At 36.7% G+C, this 17,162-nt stretch overlaps 2 protein-coding genes across 6 annotated transcripts in view; one reads left to right on the top strand and one right to left on the bottom strand.

Annotated features, from left to right (window-relative positions):
• Nucleotides 1–218: 218 nt before the first annotated feature.
• On the bottom strand, nucleotides 219–8,275 carry LOC127419021 (dnaJ homolog subfamily C member 11). Its single transcript, XM_051660034.1, has 16 exons — nucleotides 8,141–8,275; nucleotides 7,009–7,138; nucleotides 6,717–6,790; nucleotides 6,458–6,559; nucleotides 6,242–6,382; nucleotides 3,762–3,884; nucleotides 3,593–3,666; nucleotides 3,188–3,377; nucleotides 3,009–3,094; nucleotides 2,584–2,700; nucleotides 2,338–2,493; nucleotides 2,048–2,117; nucleotides 1,786–1,843; nucleotides 1,554–1,696; nucleotides 1,160–1,289; nucleotides 219–967 (listed from the first exon to the last, which is right to left on the bottom strand). The coding sequence occupies exons 1-16, from the start codon at nucleotides 8,210–8,212 to the stop codon at nucleotides 942–944; spliced, it is 1,692 nt and encodes a 563-aa protein (XP_051515994.1). The 5' UTR covers nucleotides 8,213–8,275; the 3' UTR covers nucleotides 219–941.
• An 8,467-nt stretch (nucleotides 8,276–16,742) lies between these two features.
• The window catches only part of LOC127419505 (calmodulin-binding transcription activator 1-like), a 647,690-nt gene continuing 647,270 nt past the window's right edge, over nucleotides 16,743–17,162 (top strand). For 4 of the 5 annotated variants that reach the window (XM_051660946.1, XM_051660944.1, XM_051660943.1 and 1 more), the window contains exon 1: nucleotides 16,763–16,804. In XM_051660946.1, the coding sequence (XP_051516906.1) occupies nucleotides 16,780–16,804 (25 nt within the window). In that variant the 5' untranslated portion in view covers nucleotides 16,763–16,779. Of the gene's footprint in view, nucleotides 16,805–17,162 lie in introns of all 5 variants that reach the window. The other variant, XM_051660945.1, reaches the window with a different exon arrangement.

Raw genomic sequence — 17,162 nt, 5'->3', positions numbered from 1 at the left:
GAATTTATGATACAAAAATTACTTAAATATTTATCTGTTTCTCACCCACACCTATCATATTGTGTCAGATTTAACCACTGGAGTCATATGGATTACTTTTATGATGCCTTTATGTGGATTTTGGAGCTTCAAAATTTTGGCACCCTTTCACTTGCATTGTATGGACCTACAGAGCAGAAACATTCTTCTAAAAATCTTCATTTGTGTTCTGTAGAAGAAAGAAAGTCATACACATCTGGGATGCCAGGAGGGTGAGTAAATCATGACAGAATTTTTATTTTTGGGTGAACTATCCTTTTAAGCTTAAGGGAAGGGGGTGAAATCAAGAGGAAATATTTATCTGTGAAATCTTTTCAGAAGTAAGATAATGTATTTGGATGCTGGTGTTCAAAAATAGTCAGACATAGAAATAAGGCTGACAGCTGGGGTACACCATCTCCTGTGGGATTCAGTGAGTTGGATCAAGCAGCAATGGTTTCTCTCTGATGCAATGAGAGTAAAATAGCTCTCTCTGGTGAGTGCTGATTACAGGCACTGTTGTGGTCTAGAGATGCTCCAGTACAGTTGACAAAGATGTGTACCCATCTTTGGGGGCGGGGGTTTCTCTTTAAAATGTGAATAAGGCCTACCAAAACAGGAACACATCATTGTCTGGCTTTTAACATTAGAGGTTTTTGTTTCTTTTAATCTATTTTTTTTTTTTCTGAGATAGTAATTGTTTTTATGTAAATCCAGCAAATCAAACTTTCCAATTAAATGTTCTAATTTCCAAACAGACATCCTTTAGAATAATCTTTAAAACGGCACAAAATAAAGGATAAATAGGTATATGAATACTTTTAAGGGCACAGAGTGTTTCCAGGGCACTACTCCAGAACATCTGTGTCTCATCACTCTATACCAGTCCAAGCTGTCCCTTTCAGCTCAAGAGATATATGTTCCTAACAGTCATTATCAATCCTGTGGGCTACAAGGGTGGAGGAAACAACAACAAAAAAAACCATAAGATTTTAAATTACAATCAAGAATAACATTGATCTTACTGCTAGTAAACACAATAACTCATTTGTCATTCTAATATGAAGTCAGGTTAACATGCATTAAAATCAATGCTGTAAATGATCAACTTCAGGACTGTTTGATTGGTCTGTGTACTCACATTGTTTTGGTATCCTGAGTGCTTCTGTGTCACCACATAAAACTTGGTGCATCACACCTCTGAACTGATACAGCAACTTCAGGCTCTTTTCCTCACCTACACAGGGGTCGTAGAAGCCCGGTAAACCAGCCTGAGGACATTGGTGCAAAAGCATAAATTGAATACCCACAACAGTGCTTAACATCCACTCCAAGAGATCATTTTTTAAGAGTATTTCATTTTTTAGGAAAGAAAGAATAGTTGGAGCTGAATAGCATGCCTTCAACTTGACACAAAAGTTACAACTAGAACAAAACTAGGGAAATCCATTGTCATTTCAAAAGCTCTCGTCTCCCTTCCCATATTTGTATTTTTGATCACAAACTATCACAAATCAAGCGCAACTGTGCTTTACCTTAGAGGCTTCTGTGAGAATGAGCTTAGAGTCCTTCACCAGGCACTGAAGAGGCACCGTCACGTCAATGACTCTTGCCCTTTCGTGCTTACGACTGTTGTCCATTACAAACTTGCCATACCAGGCGTTGAGGATAATCAGACCTAACATAAAAGTAGAATGCCAAGTGGGGATTGGTGACTCAATCAACAGCCGATGCTATTGATCGTAATTGGGAGTTATGCAATCCTACCCATTTTGGACTCCTCTGCTTCGATAATTCTGCGCACAGACTCCTGCATTAGCAGAACCTACAGAGGAAACAATTTCAAATAAGACTGCTTGTATATGCACACAGTCACAGGGACTGATGTGCACTGCTGATAGGAAAGACAGCCTGATGCTAACTGATTGTTTCTCAATCAACACAAAATGCCTGCAGTGAAAGTTATGACCACTTCAAATGGCTATGCATTATGAATTATTTGCAGTGTATTTAGACGTTATGAACTTACAGCTGCCTCTGCCTCTTGCTTCTTCTTGGCAATGTCTGATGCCGAGCTCTCCCGCTGTTTCTCAAGCTCCCTAAATAAAATAGGAAAGGTCCACTGTTGATTTAACATTTGCTCTTTTACTTGCAGTTTCACAGGCATTTTAAGGAATTTCAGTCTTTCATTATTTTCTAGACTGGATAAAGGTTGGAGAAGAATGTTAGGAAGTCATTTGGCCCATAAAAGACGACAAAATGAAACAGGTGGAGAATGTGACTGGGACTCTGAAGATGTAATCAGCGAAAATCTCTTACTGTTCTTGCTGAGCACGAACAAATGGTATGATAACAAGCCGTTGGATGGCCAAGTAGAAAACAAGGGGTCCAACAGTGGCATAAAATACAGCACTGGGTAGAAGCTGGTCCGTTAAGTGAATAGGAAAAAAGTATGTCTGGCTGGCTCGGTTCAACCTGAGATGAAAGAGACAAAAACATGGTGATTTCAGAGCTACTGAACACAGCAGATAGGCAATGTCTTCAAAATGATCCAAAGTGTTTTACTTGATCTTGAGGGAGACGCCCTGAGGTACTCCAACACTGACAGTAGCACCTAGAACACTGTGACGACTGATCTTTGTCTCAGCACCGTATTCCACTACTGTACCGAAAAACCCTGACCTGCAACACAGCATAGACATGTTTACCATTGAAACAGACATTTAAAGGGATAGTTCACCCATAAATGAAAATTAATTTATCCATAAATGAAAATAAATGAATGAGAGATTTTTTGTGTATGGCTAAACTGAAAACCTGCATTCAGCAAAAAATGTTGTGGGGGAATTCATGTGTAGTGACTAGAAACAAATAATCTGCATGCCATGTGAACATACAGTAGCATCTAGAAAATCAGGTACAGTGAAAAAGCAGCAAGCTAATAATAAGGAAAACACAGAGAGACAATGGCACCATCCTCAGACACATACTTGACTGAGCCCTTGATCTTGGTCTGATCATCATCCTGGAACTTGTACTGATAGCTCATCATAATGAAAGTATGTGGAATTCCCAACTGTTGTGATAAAAAAAGAAAATAAATCACTAATAGAAATATTTGGTGGAAAAACAAAGCAGCAAGCAGGGCCTGTGTGGTATAACAACTGACCTGCACAGCAAAGGTGAAATGACTGCTTTTGGTGTCCCTGACAATGCTGGTATTCATGGAAGACTGAGTTCCCCAGCGCCACTGTAAATAACCCATAGTGTTTTTGTCGAGGTGACGTGCAAGCATGGTAGTGAGACCTGGCCGTATACCCCGAGATGAAAACTGCATGCCACAATGAGCTGTCGTAAAGCTGAAAAATGCAACCACACTCAATATGCATATTCTGTTAAAGACAAATGTACAACAATTTAACTCACATGTCTTTGTTACAAAATCAGTATGTATTAATAAACAATAAATGCAAAGATAAATTATTCAACTTCTCTAAACTTCTCTAAATGAGCTAAATTAATCAAATTCTATTAAGATTCTATTAAGAAGTCTTTATATACTATTAAGACTCACCAGCGTGAAGTCAAATTACGGAAAATCTTCAACCCCAACAGAGGGCCATGTGTGTCTCCTGCCCCAAACTCAACCTGTAACGTATATGAATCATGTCTGGCTTCATGCGCAGCAATCTTATCAACAGTACATTTCATTTGTATGTGAAGCATTTACTAAAAGCTCTAACCTCTCCCCAGCCCTTAGCTGAGGTGACCCGACGCAGGGCCAAGTTTATGTTTCCTCCTCCGTTGCCATTGTGCGTGGAGAGGGAGCCGGAGAGAATGGCTGTGTCTGAGGTGGTCAGAGGGGCCTATGAGAGCACAAATAATGGAAAGTACATTAACCTTTCATCATTTGAGAGTCCCAGTTTTAAATGCTATAAGAGGGTACTATACATGTACTTGTTTAATTGAGAAACATATTTCCATAAAATATTTTAATTTATATGTGCATACTGATAAACCCTTCTATCAGCCAATATTTGGCCAGTCATCAGTATCAGCCAATATTCGTGCCTCCTTAGCTGACTGACATAAGTATCAGTTACAAGATCTACCGACAGCATTGTCAATTGTAAATTTTACATTTTCTTTAGTAAAATAATGTTCCTTTAAAGGGTAAGTTCACCCAAAAATGAACATTCTTTCATCATTTACTCACCCTATTGCCATGCCAGATGTGTATGACTTTGTCTTCTGCCGAACACAAAAAGATTTTTATAAGAATATCTCAGCTTTGTTGGTGCATTCAATGCAATGCTCCAAAAAGCACATAAAGGCAGCATAAAAGTAATCCATATGACTCCAGTGGTTAAATCCATGTCTTATAAAGCAATGTGATAGGTGTGGGTGAGAAACAGATAAATATTTAAGTCCTTTTTTTACTATAAATTCTCCTCCCTACCCAGTTGGTGGCGATATGCACGAAGAAGGCGAATCACCAAAAACAAAAGAAGAAGAAAGTGAAAGTGGAGATTTATAGTAAAAAAGGACCTGAATATTGATCCGTTTCTCACCCACATCTATCATATCACTTCTGAAGACATGGATTAAACCACTCGAGTCGTATGGATTACTTTTATGCTGCCTTTATGTGATTTTTGGACCTCCGAAGTTCTGTCCACCATTCACTTGCATTGAATGGACCTACCGAGCTGAGATATTCTTCTAAAAACCTTTGATTGTGTTCTGCAGAAGACAGAAAGTCATACACACCAGGAATGGCAGGAGGGTAAATGATTAGAAAATTTTAATTTTTGGGTGAACTATCCCTTTAATTTTCACAATTTTGTGTACATCTCATTTGCTATCATTTAAGTAATATCATATTATTGGCAATATATCGGCCAACCCACTCTCTAGATATCAGTATGAGCCAGTGAAAAACCTGTATCAGTTGACCACTAATCACAACTAAATGAGAGATGACTTTTTCTATGAAAGCATAAATCAGGGGTCGGCAACCTATGGCACACGTGCCAGCATTGGCACATGGAGGGGTAATCACTGGCACACCAGCAACGGCGAGAGAGGAATAGACTATTTTATTTATATAAATTCTGCACCTGCATTCCAATCTACATCTTGATGTAATCCTTCCTCATGATCACGCAGCGTGTTTTCATGAGCTGAATGGGAGGCTAAACAAAAAGTTAAAATGTGACGAGACTGCAGTATACCCAACAGACTCATGCAGCGCGTGCAAGCCATCTGTGCATCACGAGCAGGTAGCACTTCACTTTCTGTTAATCGCACGAATAAATGCGCCCGCTTTGCTTCGGTCAGTCTGCGCGGATGACAGCCTACTTTCCGTGTTTCATTTGTTTCTTTTTGCTTTCAAAACAACATGTGATGTAATAAGGAAAACACCACTATTAATCCTTGAGATTTCCAACCCAGCATACAGGTACACCCTCCTTAAACCATGGACATTCAAAATTACATTAAGCGATTAAAAGAGAAAACATAAAACCACATGGTGGGGTTCAAAAATCTGAGTCTATTCAAAATATAAATTAAACCTGGAAATAAAGTTTTAGGATTTTGAAGGTGCGATTCACCAAAAAGGGCTAAATAGTTGATCGGCTTGTGATGCGCGAATGGCTTGCAGGTGCAGTGCGAGTCTCGTCACACTTTAATAGTGTTTAGTTTTCCATTCAGCTGATGCAAACAAGCTGCGTGATCATGAGGAAGAATTAGTCTACATCAAGATGTAGATTGGAATGCAGGTGCGAAAAACATCATATAAATAAAATAGCCTGCTTCTCTCTCGCTGTTGCTTGCGTTCTAGTGATTAAATGATTACAGTGACATAATATAAGAAATATTTAAGATTCCACACAATTTCGTGATCAGTCATCAAATAAGCAAATTTGTGACAATAACTTTAACTCATAACACAAAAGGACAGGTTTTCTTTCATTAAAGCACTTTAGATGCTCTGAAAATTCACATGCAGGATCATGATTATATCATAATCATTGGGTTTTGCAAAAAATTCTCACTCAAACTGTTTAATATAATTTGTAATGAAAAATAAACAATTAAATTAGAAAAATGTGGTAGTCATCGGCACAGCCATTGACCAGGAAAAAAAATTAATAAAATGGCACTCAATGTCAAAAAGGTTGCCGACCCCTGGCATAAATTGAAACCAAAAGGAGTGTACCTCAATGGATTGGGATATATGCATCCTGTTGATCTCAATGTGTGGTAAGCCGCCGCCGCCACCACCACCAGAGATCTCTTCGTAATCCTCCTCATAGCGATCAAAGAGGTTAGTTGCATCAACACCCACACTTATTGTCCCCTGAGTGACACAGAGCTTGGTGAGACATAAGCTTCATTATGACTGAGGCTATGGCTTGAGGGCATTAGGTCAAACCTTAGGGTTGGTCCTTTGCTGTAGTCTTCTCTCCTCTCTCTCCCTTTGAAGTTGCTCATACTCTTCACGAATCTCCGCTGGTGTTCTTTTCCTCTCCACCACCTAGAATTTTTTAATTGTGTAGTGAACACAAAAAAGATAAATAGCTTTTTTGTAAATAACTTCCCTTTGGAATAGATTATTCATGATTTTGCTTGAAATGTTACTGAACTTTGGTATCTAATCACAAAGCATTTTTTAGTCCTCCAATTCAATTTACCTCCCATCCTTCAACCTCCAGCCCTCTCTTCCCATATATGTCATAAATAGCTCTAGATTGCGGGTCGCTTAGCACTGCACAAGAAAATAAATTGCATTTCACAATCATTAAACATTTATGAGGGAAGTATGAAATACTTATATTGATCAAAAATAAAACAAAAAGCTATTCTGTTAAGACATATGTTATTGTTATTAAAAACAGTGGTGTAGCCTAATAACAACCAAACATTCTGCAAGAGCTTCCTTTGTTTGTCAGAGGCTTTAAAAAGGCTGTGCAAAAAACATCATACCTTCATATGCTTGGTGCACCAAGTTAAAAAGCTGCTCTGCCTGCTTCTTAAGCTCTGGGTCTCTGTGCTTGTCTGGGTGGTATAGCATGCAAAGACGGCGATATGATGCCTTGAGCTCTTCTTGTGTGGCCTGAGTAAAAAAATAAATAAATAAAAAAAATTATTCATCATAAAACACAAGCTGCTCTTTTTAAGGACATAAAGTCAAAGGCCCTAATGATGTGACCATACTTAGTTAACAGAAGTTAAATTAAAGGTACACAAAGTAATTTTTTCCTCATTAAAAATAAGTTTTACTCCAAAATAAATACATTGTAATTTTGAAACATATGTATAAAATCATGAGCAATGAGAACTCTAGTCATATCAGTAACCTTATAAAAGCTGTTTAAATCTACATGGAGAGGGTTCCCTCATGGGGGATGCCATGTTGAGATCACATGACCAGCCGAATACTACTCGCTTAATCTCAGTAACCGCCCCGTTATTGGACACTTTCACTCTTGGATTAAATTAAGCATGGCTGACTGTGGATAGTGAATTACTACAATTGCATCTGTAACTGAAAACTTTTGTAACTGTAATGTTTGGCAGATAACAGCAGCAAAACAGGCCCTCTACACTTCTGTGCGCACACAATAACATTATCTTAGCTACTCATCTGCCGAGTCTTTCCCAGATACAATACAATGTACACAATGTACACAAAGTCTCAATACAAATAATGTCCTACACCAAATGTTAAAATGTTGACGCTCATACTACTTCTTAGTAAAGTTCTCTTGTTCCAAGTCAACACTTCAACACCTCAACAGCAGTTTCACTTTAAGAGTGCGACAGGAGTGAAGTGTTACAAACATAATTTGCTTAGTGGTCTACTCAGTGCTTCTCGCTCATATTAAAAGAAAAGAAAAGGCACACATGTTATATTTATCAGATCAATTAGTAAACATACAGTCAGATTTCTGCCAGAAAGTAATAATAAGTAAGGGTCATATTGTACTGGCTGTACCACACAGCTTGTCGACATGCTGTTGTCTCCTGGGTTTAAAGCAAGATATCTGCAGCGCCTGTTTTCACGATTTGCTTACGGTTCTCTCATTTGAAACTTCTCAGTAAGTAAATGCCATACCTCCCTGCGGACGTTTAAAAGAGCATAATAGTCATCATTGTCAATTTCATCTTCTTCCAAGGCCGCCGCCATATTTACCACCTTTCATCTCCGCCCCAGCGCCAGATCAGAACTACGCTGATTTTTGGTGAACAGATTCGCAGCACAAACAGATCTTCACCGCCACCCTCAGGACGGGAGGAAGGAACACTGACAAAAAAAAAAAAAAAGGTCCCACACTTTACTGTATGCAAACTGTGCACTGTTCAAATTTATCTAGAGCATTTTTGTAATCCATATAATCTAGTTTAAATATGTGAAGAATTCCAGTTTGGATTAATTTAAATTATTTGCTTTCAATCCATTTAATAAATGTGTAATAGTTTACAGAAATCCATCTAGGTTGGAACTACAATTTTTGTTGCCGTTATGCGGCCTTTACGTGCTATCGAATTTAACTTGCACATGAATGGCCCCTTAAATCGTAATTACGACTTACAAGTTTCGGACATTTATGTATATCACCCATTGTACGTGCATATTGTACTTTTGTTTTGTTTTTGTTTTTTTCAAAGATAAAAGCATGTATTTGAACAAATTAAGAGTTTCCCAAGAACTATACATGAATAAACTTGCCATCATCCATGTGTTATTTTCTTTCCAACTACAAAACACAAACAACTCCAGAAGTGGAGTTGAATTTTTTTAAAGGTGCACGCAGTAATTTTTTTTTCTTATTTAAAAATTTTACTCCCAAAGAAATGAATAGTAATTTTGAAAAATATATTTAAAATCATTAGCACTCACATGAGATGAAGATTCCAGTCATATCAGTAACCATGGGCGACTCCAGGGCTGGGCTACCAGGGCTTAAGCCCCGAATGTTTTGATCATCTTTCTGTAGTGACGTCATAAATACCGCTGCTTGGGTATCAAGTTGATATGAAAACATATTACATTTTATTATTTTAACATTACATTTTAAAGTTAGGGTAATATTCTGTATATAAACAAATTATTCCTGTCTTTTTATGGTATTGACAACACCAAATACATACTCAATTCAGTACCTATGCGCTGTCTAGTCGGCAGCTGCTTTCCAGCTCTCACATAACCTTTGAGTGCGCATGCAAGAAGAGAGTTTGCGGCACGCTATTGCGGCTGTGTATTGGAAACTGTGTTGAGTTGGTCCATCCAGATGCAGTAAGTATCAAATATTTAGATGTATAACCCTGAAAACAAGGAGTATTATATACAGATGTATTCGAGGAATTTGCTAACTTTAAAGTCAAGAGCCAGGACATTTGCGTGTTTAGTAAAACTCTTTATTAAGACACGATACAATAAACATGGCAAACTTTAGGCGATCTAGCTATTATTTTTCATCTCTTGTACCAATTTAGCTTGTTTACAACCTGCTTTCTTGTAAATTAACTTAAGCACCTGACGAATCAATGAAAACTGTATACAGCCGTACACAATGTGTCACACTATGGAAAAATAGTGTTTTTTGTTTTTGTTTTAAAGTAGGCCTATAGATGTTAAAAGCATGCAATTTCTGATCTTCGAGCGTATCTGAGACAAAGGTTAGTGAGACTTTTTTAGTTTACTATATAAATGACACATCATAGACGTATTCAGGTTTTTATTTTAAAGTGTATTATATTTTGATATTTCATCAAAGGATGGCCCTATATCCACAGATGTCTGGGCTAAGCACCGAATGTCCACTGACCCTAATACCGCCCCTGTTAGTAACCCTACAAAAGCTGTTTAAATCTACAAGGAAAGGGTCCCCTCATGGGGGCTGCCATGTTGGAATCACATGAACTCTACTCACTTAATCTCGGTAACCACCCTGTTATTGGAAACTTTCACTCTTGGAAAAAAAACAAAATAACTGAGTGTACCTTTAATGTTTAATGCACTTAATGGTCTCTTAGGCTGGGATTTAGAAGGGGTTCGATTATGTTAGAGTTTTGGGGGTTACCATTATGGTGAAGGATTGAGCATGTTGAGGACAGTCTGCTATAATTAAACATATTGTATGTTTTTCACCAGACAGATGTTTTAAATTTGTGAAGAAGGCACTGTCCACTGGATTTTTATCTTAACTTCCAAAAAACGTTTTAAGTTGGCTTTGACATTGTCGGTGGTGACAGCATATGGAGTATGATGCAAGTCAAGTCAAGTCATTTTTATTTGTATTGCGCTTTTCACAACACACATTGTTTCAAAGCAGCTTTACAGTAAATCATGCTTTAACAGAAAATGAAACTGTAATATCTATGAAATCTATAAAGTGATCATTGTGTAGTTTGATTAAATATGATTGTAAATTGTGTATAGAAATTACGTAATTAAATAATAATTATATTTAGAACCCCTGTGAGCAAGCTGAAGGCGACTGTGGCAAGGAACACAAAACTCCATTAGATGTTGGTTAATGGAGAAAAATAACCTTGGGAGAAACCAGGCTCACTGTGGCGGCCAGTTCCCCTCTGGCTAAACAGCATGGATATAATGCCAATATTAGTTATTTATGTGCAGTGCAGGTCATGGTTTTAAATTTGTAAATTAAGTGTTAAGGTCCATTGTTCTAAAAAAATAATATAAAAGATTTTTGTTTTAACTTTAAGATTAATGACTAATGTCTTTGAAGTCCATCCTGGATTAACTGCAGAAGTTCACATAGATGCATTGTCCTTTGTTAGTTGGTTGATGAAGGCTTTTGTTGGCAATTAAATTATAATCTATGTATTCCATTTCAAGAGAGTAGTCCATCAATAGACAAAGGTGATGCAGGCAAAGATTAATGAGGTGCATCGCAGTTCAAACTGCAGGTCATTTCGGTGAGGTTTGGTGGGGTCCATCCTAAGTCCAAGGTTCAGGCAGTGGCATATGAAGTATCCATTGTCTTACAGTTGTAGTTGGCATCAGTTCATCCTCTGAAGTCAAAAGACTGAAGTGATGTCTGGCTGGCACCAGCTGTAGTTAGTCTGTCATCTTTCAGCGACACATAGCAGTGGAGTCCGACTCCAAGCAGGAATGGAGCTGGATCTGGCCGGCTCTGGTAACCTCAGGATATGAATCCCGAGTTGGAGACATGGAAACAAAAAATATTATATTAGCGTAGATGCCATTCAATTTATTGCGGAGTTATAGATCATGATCACTGTTTCTGGTTCTGGCAGACCTAACTAAAACAGCCTAATTGTGAGTTGATGGATAAATTAGGTGTATGTCTGGCTAAATAGATGAGCCTTTAGTCTAGACTTAAACTGAGTGAGTGTGTCTGCATTCCAAACAGTGTTAGGGAGACGATTCCATAGTTTAGGAGCCAAGTATGAAAAGGATCTACCTCCTTCTGTGGATTTTGATATTCTAGGAACTATTAACAAGCCAGAATTTTGTAATCGTAATGAATGTGACGGAATATAGCATGTCAGAAGGTCACTTAAGTACTGTGGAACTAGACCATTCAAAGCTTTGTATGTAGTTAACAGAATATTAAAATTAATACGAAATTTAACAGGTAGCCATGTAATGACGATAGAATGGGGCTAATATGATCATATTTCTTGGTTCTAGTCAGCACTCTGGCAGCTGCATTTTGAACCAGTTGAAGTTTATTTATTGAACTCGGGTTCAAGCATTGGATTTTGCTGGATCAGGTAACACAGTTGTGTTTATTATATTTGTATATGTTATATGTTGGCTGCAGTGCAAACCTTTAGATGGATTAGATGAATATGAAGTGAAGCCTACTTGTAAGTGATCATAATAAATCATTTTAATGTTTTGTATCATACTCATACATTTAAGATCTTTGTACAGAATGTAAGACTAGATGGCAAATCTATTTAAAAAGTGTGTGTGTGTGTATGTGTGTGTGTGTTTTAATGTCTTTACACTGCAAAGGTGGCACAGAAGCTGCATCTAAGTGACATTTAGGTGCTTTTACACAGACCATTTAATGCTGCTCAGAGCAGGCATAAATGCATTTACACAGCAATAACAACTGCATAAATAATGTCATGAGATGAATGTTTTGAATATAAAAGTATGAAAACAGAAACAAATACACAATGAATGATGGAAAAAGCTGAATAAACATAAGTGAATAAACCTACATCACTTATACACAACATGCATGAATTATTAATGCATGGTATCTTACAAATTATTAATTTGCTTAAAACAATCCGCAAAGGGTGAGTCATTAGTTGATTGTCATTTAAAGCAAATAATATTTTTGAAATAAATTATAGATGTTTAAATATTTTTGCAAAATTATTGGTTTCATTCACTTTTCCTGTCGACTCGCCGCTTCCAACATCACATCTCGGTAACTCGGGTATCATCTTGAATTCCGAGTTCCACACACTTAAGTACGACTTCACTTGATCGTTCATGTGCTCAGAACTTGCAATTACGATATTTCTGACTTCACTTGAAGGGCACATTAGCTTTACTTCCCACCTGAGCCTCACTTTCGATTTCAAAATGGCAGACAGATTAATTCAGACAGTCGCTTTCCAGGCAAGTCAGTCCACATCTTGGGAACTCTCCCTGGCTGCTATTTTCTATGGATACATACAAGCAGCAAGACAATGAACAGCTCTAATCTACTTGAATGGGGAAAGACCGAAATCTCCAGAATGGTGTATCAAGATATGATCAAAGAACATATTTCAAATTAGCAGTAAAATCTGACAAGAATGGTGTCATAAGATGTGCTTCTTTAACTAAGATCACATCAAAAAAAGCTATTTTTCAGGTTGGTCCAGCTAATGTGCATGTGCGTTCCTGAGACAGACAGTGTCTATATCTTGAAGTGATTGGCTCTTTTACTTGCAAAGAGGGACTTCTCTTTTCTACGTCCACCATATTGGGTGTTCCAATTTCTCCCATTCATTTTAATACAAGTGCTCCGTCTCGGGCTAAATAATCTCTGATTCAGCCACTTGAAACGATTATGATTATTTGTAATCAGCTATACCAATTCAAGGATCATTGACAATGAAGGTTGTACGAGGTGATAAAATTAGAAATCTTTTAGAAATCTAGTGTAAAACACACGTGACAAGTTCATAGGAATGTAAACTTTGTGTTCAATTTGGTATAAAGTTTTTGAAAAACATTTAACTTTTTTTTTTTTGTCATGTGATGCTAGTACGTTCCTTGCACCTTGAATAACTGAGTATACACAACTTAATCTTTAATTTAAAAAAAAGTTTTCAAACACATTTTTCAAGGTAAAAATATTTTCCACAAATATTACACAACAAATCATACACCTGGACAAAATGTGCCTTTTCATAAAAATGGCAAATTATTGCATTTTGGTTTTTGTTCTGTTTTTTTTTTTTTGTCAACATTAACAACAGAATGGCTACCTACTTGTTGGTAATAACACGACTTTCATATGGTGGACAAAAGTTTTTCAAATATTAATTATATTGTAAAGCACAATTGTTTGACTGCTTTTTAAAAAATATATATTAATATAATATTATTCTGCACTACTCATGCCAACATTTATTTCAAGATTTAAGCTTTTAATGAGGCTTTTATTTTTTTTTTACTGTCTCTGGATGGTTACACCACTTGAAATTTCTGAGCCCAAGAGAAAATATCAAAATAGAATTCAAGGAATTAAAAAATGCTCAACACAGAAAAGATCTATTCAAGTAATTGTTTAGCATGAATTGCATTTTTATGCATTTTTTAACAACTTAACAAATGCAGACAAAAATATTGTAAAAAAAAAATAAAATAAGCGGCAAGTCATTGACTCATTTACCTTTTACTTTGATTGACCTTCTCTTTCATCTGCTAAATTACGAAAGCACATCTAGCATGCTAAAGTGTGTTATTGCCAGCTAGTTTTTTAAACTTGAGTTATTTGACACATTGTCTATGTGTATGTTCAGCCAAATAATTATTTTTTGAGTGCACTATATAAAAATAAAAAATAAAAAAAAAAATGAATGTAGCCGAACCTTAAATAATTATTTCTTTGTGGTAACTTCTAATTTAGCTGGTTTTATTCTGCTCACATTGATCATTACAACTAAATCATCCCTACTATTTCAGTGAAATTATCAGGTCAGGTAGAAAGAACAACTGAACATTATAATGTTTTACAGTGCAAAATCATTGATTGTGTGTCTTTAAAGACTTTTGTGAGATACTGATGTGAAAAATTTTCCATCATTTTAACAGAAATAGAATGCAAATATATTTATTATTATATTTATTAATATTATATATATATATATACATAATACATATATATATATATATATGTATTTAACAAGACAATACATGTAATTTTACAGTGAAATAATGTTTTTTAGATGTAGAAGGTATGATTTACTGTAAAAAATATATTATGTTTAACAAAAGAATACATGTACTTTTACTGTACAATATTGTTAAAATTACGGTCAGTTTTGTGTTTGGGTGAGTGCCACTGTGCACTGCTTGTACATGTGAATTGGTTATTTCTCTTGGAAGGGCCACTCTTGATAAAGTCATAATGTGGCCTTCCCAGAAGGTTAGTATATAAAGTTTATTTAATAAAATTAACAGTAGTGAACCGTAAAATATACAGGCATCAAAATGACATCTCGTCATCCCGGAAACATGGTTACTGGATTTTTACGGTTAATTTATGGCAACCACAGCAGCCAGTATTTTACCATATAATTTTCAGTCCCTCAGAAAATTAAAGTGCCCTAAATGGATAGTTCACCCCAAAATTATAATTTTCTAATTATTTACTCACCCTCATGCCATCACAGATGTGTTTGACTTTCTTTCTTCTGCAGAGCACAAACTAAAATTTTTAGAAAAATATCTTACTTTTGTAGGTCCATACAACGCAAGTGAATGGTGATCAGACCTTTGTAGCTCCAAAAATTACATAAAGGAAACATAGAAGTAATCCATATGACTCCAGTGTTTAAATCAATATCTTCAGAAGCTATAGAATAGGTGTGGGTGAGAAACAGATCAATATTTAAGTCCTTTTTTAACCCTAAATCTCCACTTTAACTTTCACTTTCAGATGTGATTTTCAGATATAAAAGAGAAAGTGGAGATTTAGAGTAAAAAGGACTTACATTTTGAGTTTCTCACCCACACCTATTTTATCACTTCTTGAAAATATGGATTTAAACACTGGAGATATTTGGATTACTTCAATGTTTCCTTTATGTGATTTTTGGAGCTACAAAGGTCTGATCACCATTTATTTGCATTGTATGGACATACAGAGCTGAGATAAAAAAAAATAAAAAAATAAAAATAAAAAAAACAAAACAAACAAACAAAAAAAAAAACGCTGTATGTTTATTTTCATTACCAGATGTTGCGTCGGAAAGACTGTCCCGAATGTTTTCTGCACGGATCATTTAGGATATTTTATTTAACATTCCAAGACTTTCTTTTAGAACATGAACAGATAAGCATTTATAAAGCGCACGTTATCTTGTGACTGCAAGCTACTACAATGATAACATTTCATGGTGGGTATTCGCTGTGAACGAAGAGACATTTAGGCCATTATCTATACACTACAATTAACGAATGCTTAATCTAACGAATAATTAATCAGCTTGAGTCACACTTCCACATTCCTGAATGCAGTTTTGAGTTTTTCTAGGCAATTCAGATGGGATCTCTAGACCACAACTTTTTGGAAAGTCTTGGAATAGGCTATCAGAAATTATTTTCTCTCCCATGTTCAGCTGTGGAGGTTACAGAACTTACATTGTAAAACTGGGCCCTATACTTTTCGTGAAAGCACTAGCACAATGTTGCCATCTGGAGCTGTCCTTTCAGCACCATGGAGCATTCAGCCCAACATTGCATTTTCAAGGTTAACCTATGGATCGCTAATCTTTATTAGCCTATATCTTACTGGTTACCTTGCTTTGACAAATTAGAAGCAATGGAGCTGTGGCGTTAATAGGTATTGTTGTAATAGCAGTGATCTATAATAGCGCTAAAACTTTGACATTTTGTTAGTCAATTGTAGCTTATATCCAGGAATCTTCTTTTACACAATTATTGTGAAAACTCAATGGAACGAAAAACAGTACACCCAATAACCAAGTAATATTTAGTTCTTTTCAAACCCTTGTTTTTAAGCATCATATATTAGGACTGATATAATAACCTAGCCTTTATGTGTCAGCTGAAATAGTGAAAGTGTATAAACACAGGCTGGTCTACTTCTGATAACCTCATAAAACATTTAATCACAATAACAGAATAAACTCGTGACAGTGAAGCGTCACTGGCCTCATGCAAGGCACTTGAAACATTTACGTTGCTTTTTTATTTTACACGAGAACGTTTCACGAGCGCTCACTTTGGATTGGTTCGGTTCATCTCTAGGTGTACCTACACCTCACGTATCATCCAATGACGCTCAGAGACACTTCAAAGAGGAGGATATCAGCATCGCTCTCGCAAACCATTTTAGAACATCATGGTCAGTCATCGTCCGACAGCCAATGGTGAGTGTGCTCTAGTTGGACTTGCCTCTGCCTCGCCAGTCTCCTCTCGTGCTGCTGTCATCTGCGTGAACGCGCGTGGTACCCAACGCTCGTGAAGAGGAGGAGGAGGATGTGGCGCGCGGAGGGGAAATGGCTGCCGAAAACAAGCCGGAAGGTAAGTCAGAAACATCGGGGATATTTCTTGTACGACAAGAGTGTGCGAGGGGAAAAATTTGGAGGCAGGTCGGGAAGAGCCGCCAGTTGAGAACCTAGGAGCTTTTGGGATTGTAAAGCCTCTGTGTTTATCCTGACACACTCGTTGTTACAGCATGGAGACATCACATCACATCACCCTAGCCAGCATCGGTAGCTAGCCAGCAGTGTACATCACATATATTTAAAAACAACCAAGAACAAAAGCGCGAGAGCCTTTGAAAATTCAAAAATCCGTCTCGCGCTCCGTTTCCCTCAGCCTACGGTAGCACTTAAAGCAAAACTTGTAATGGTCAATTTCCAACTTCTTTTTTCGATGT

Source organism: Myxocyprinus asiaticus, chromosome 28 (genome assembly GCF_019703515.2).
Source record: "Myxocyprinus asiaticus isolate MX2 ecotype Aquarium Trade chromosome 28, UBuf_Myxa_2, whole genome shotgun sequence".
Lineage (NCBI taxonomy): Eukaryota > Metazoa > Chordata > Actinopteri > Cypriniformes > Catostomidae > Myxocyprinus > Myxocyprinus asiaticus.
The sequence above is the reverse complement of the archived record's forward strand: the minus strand, read 5'-3'. Positions and strand labels throughout refer to the sequence as shown.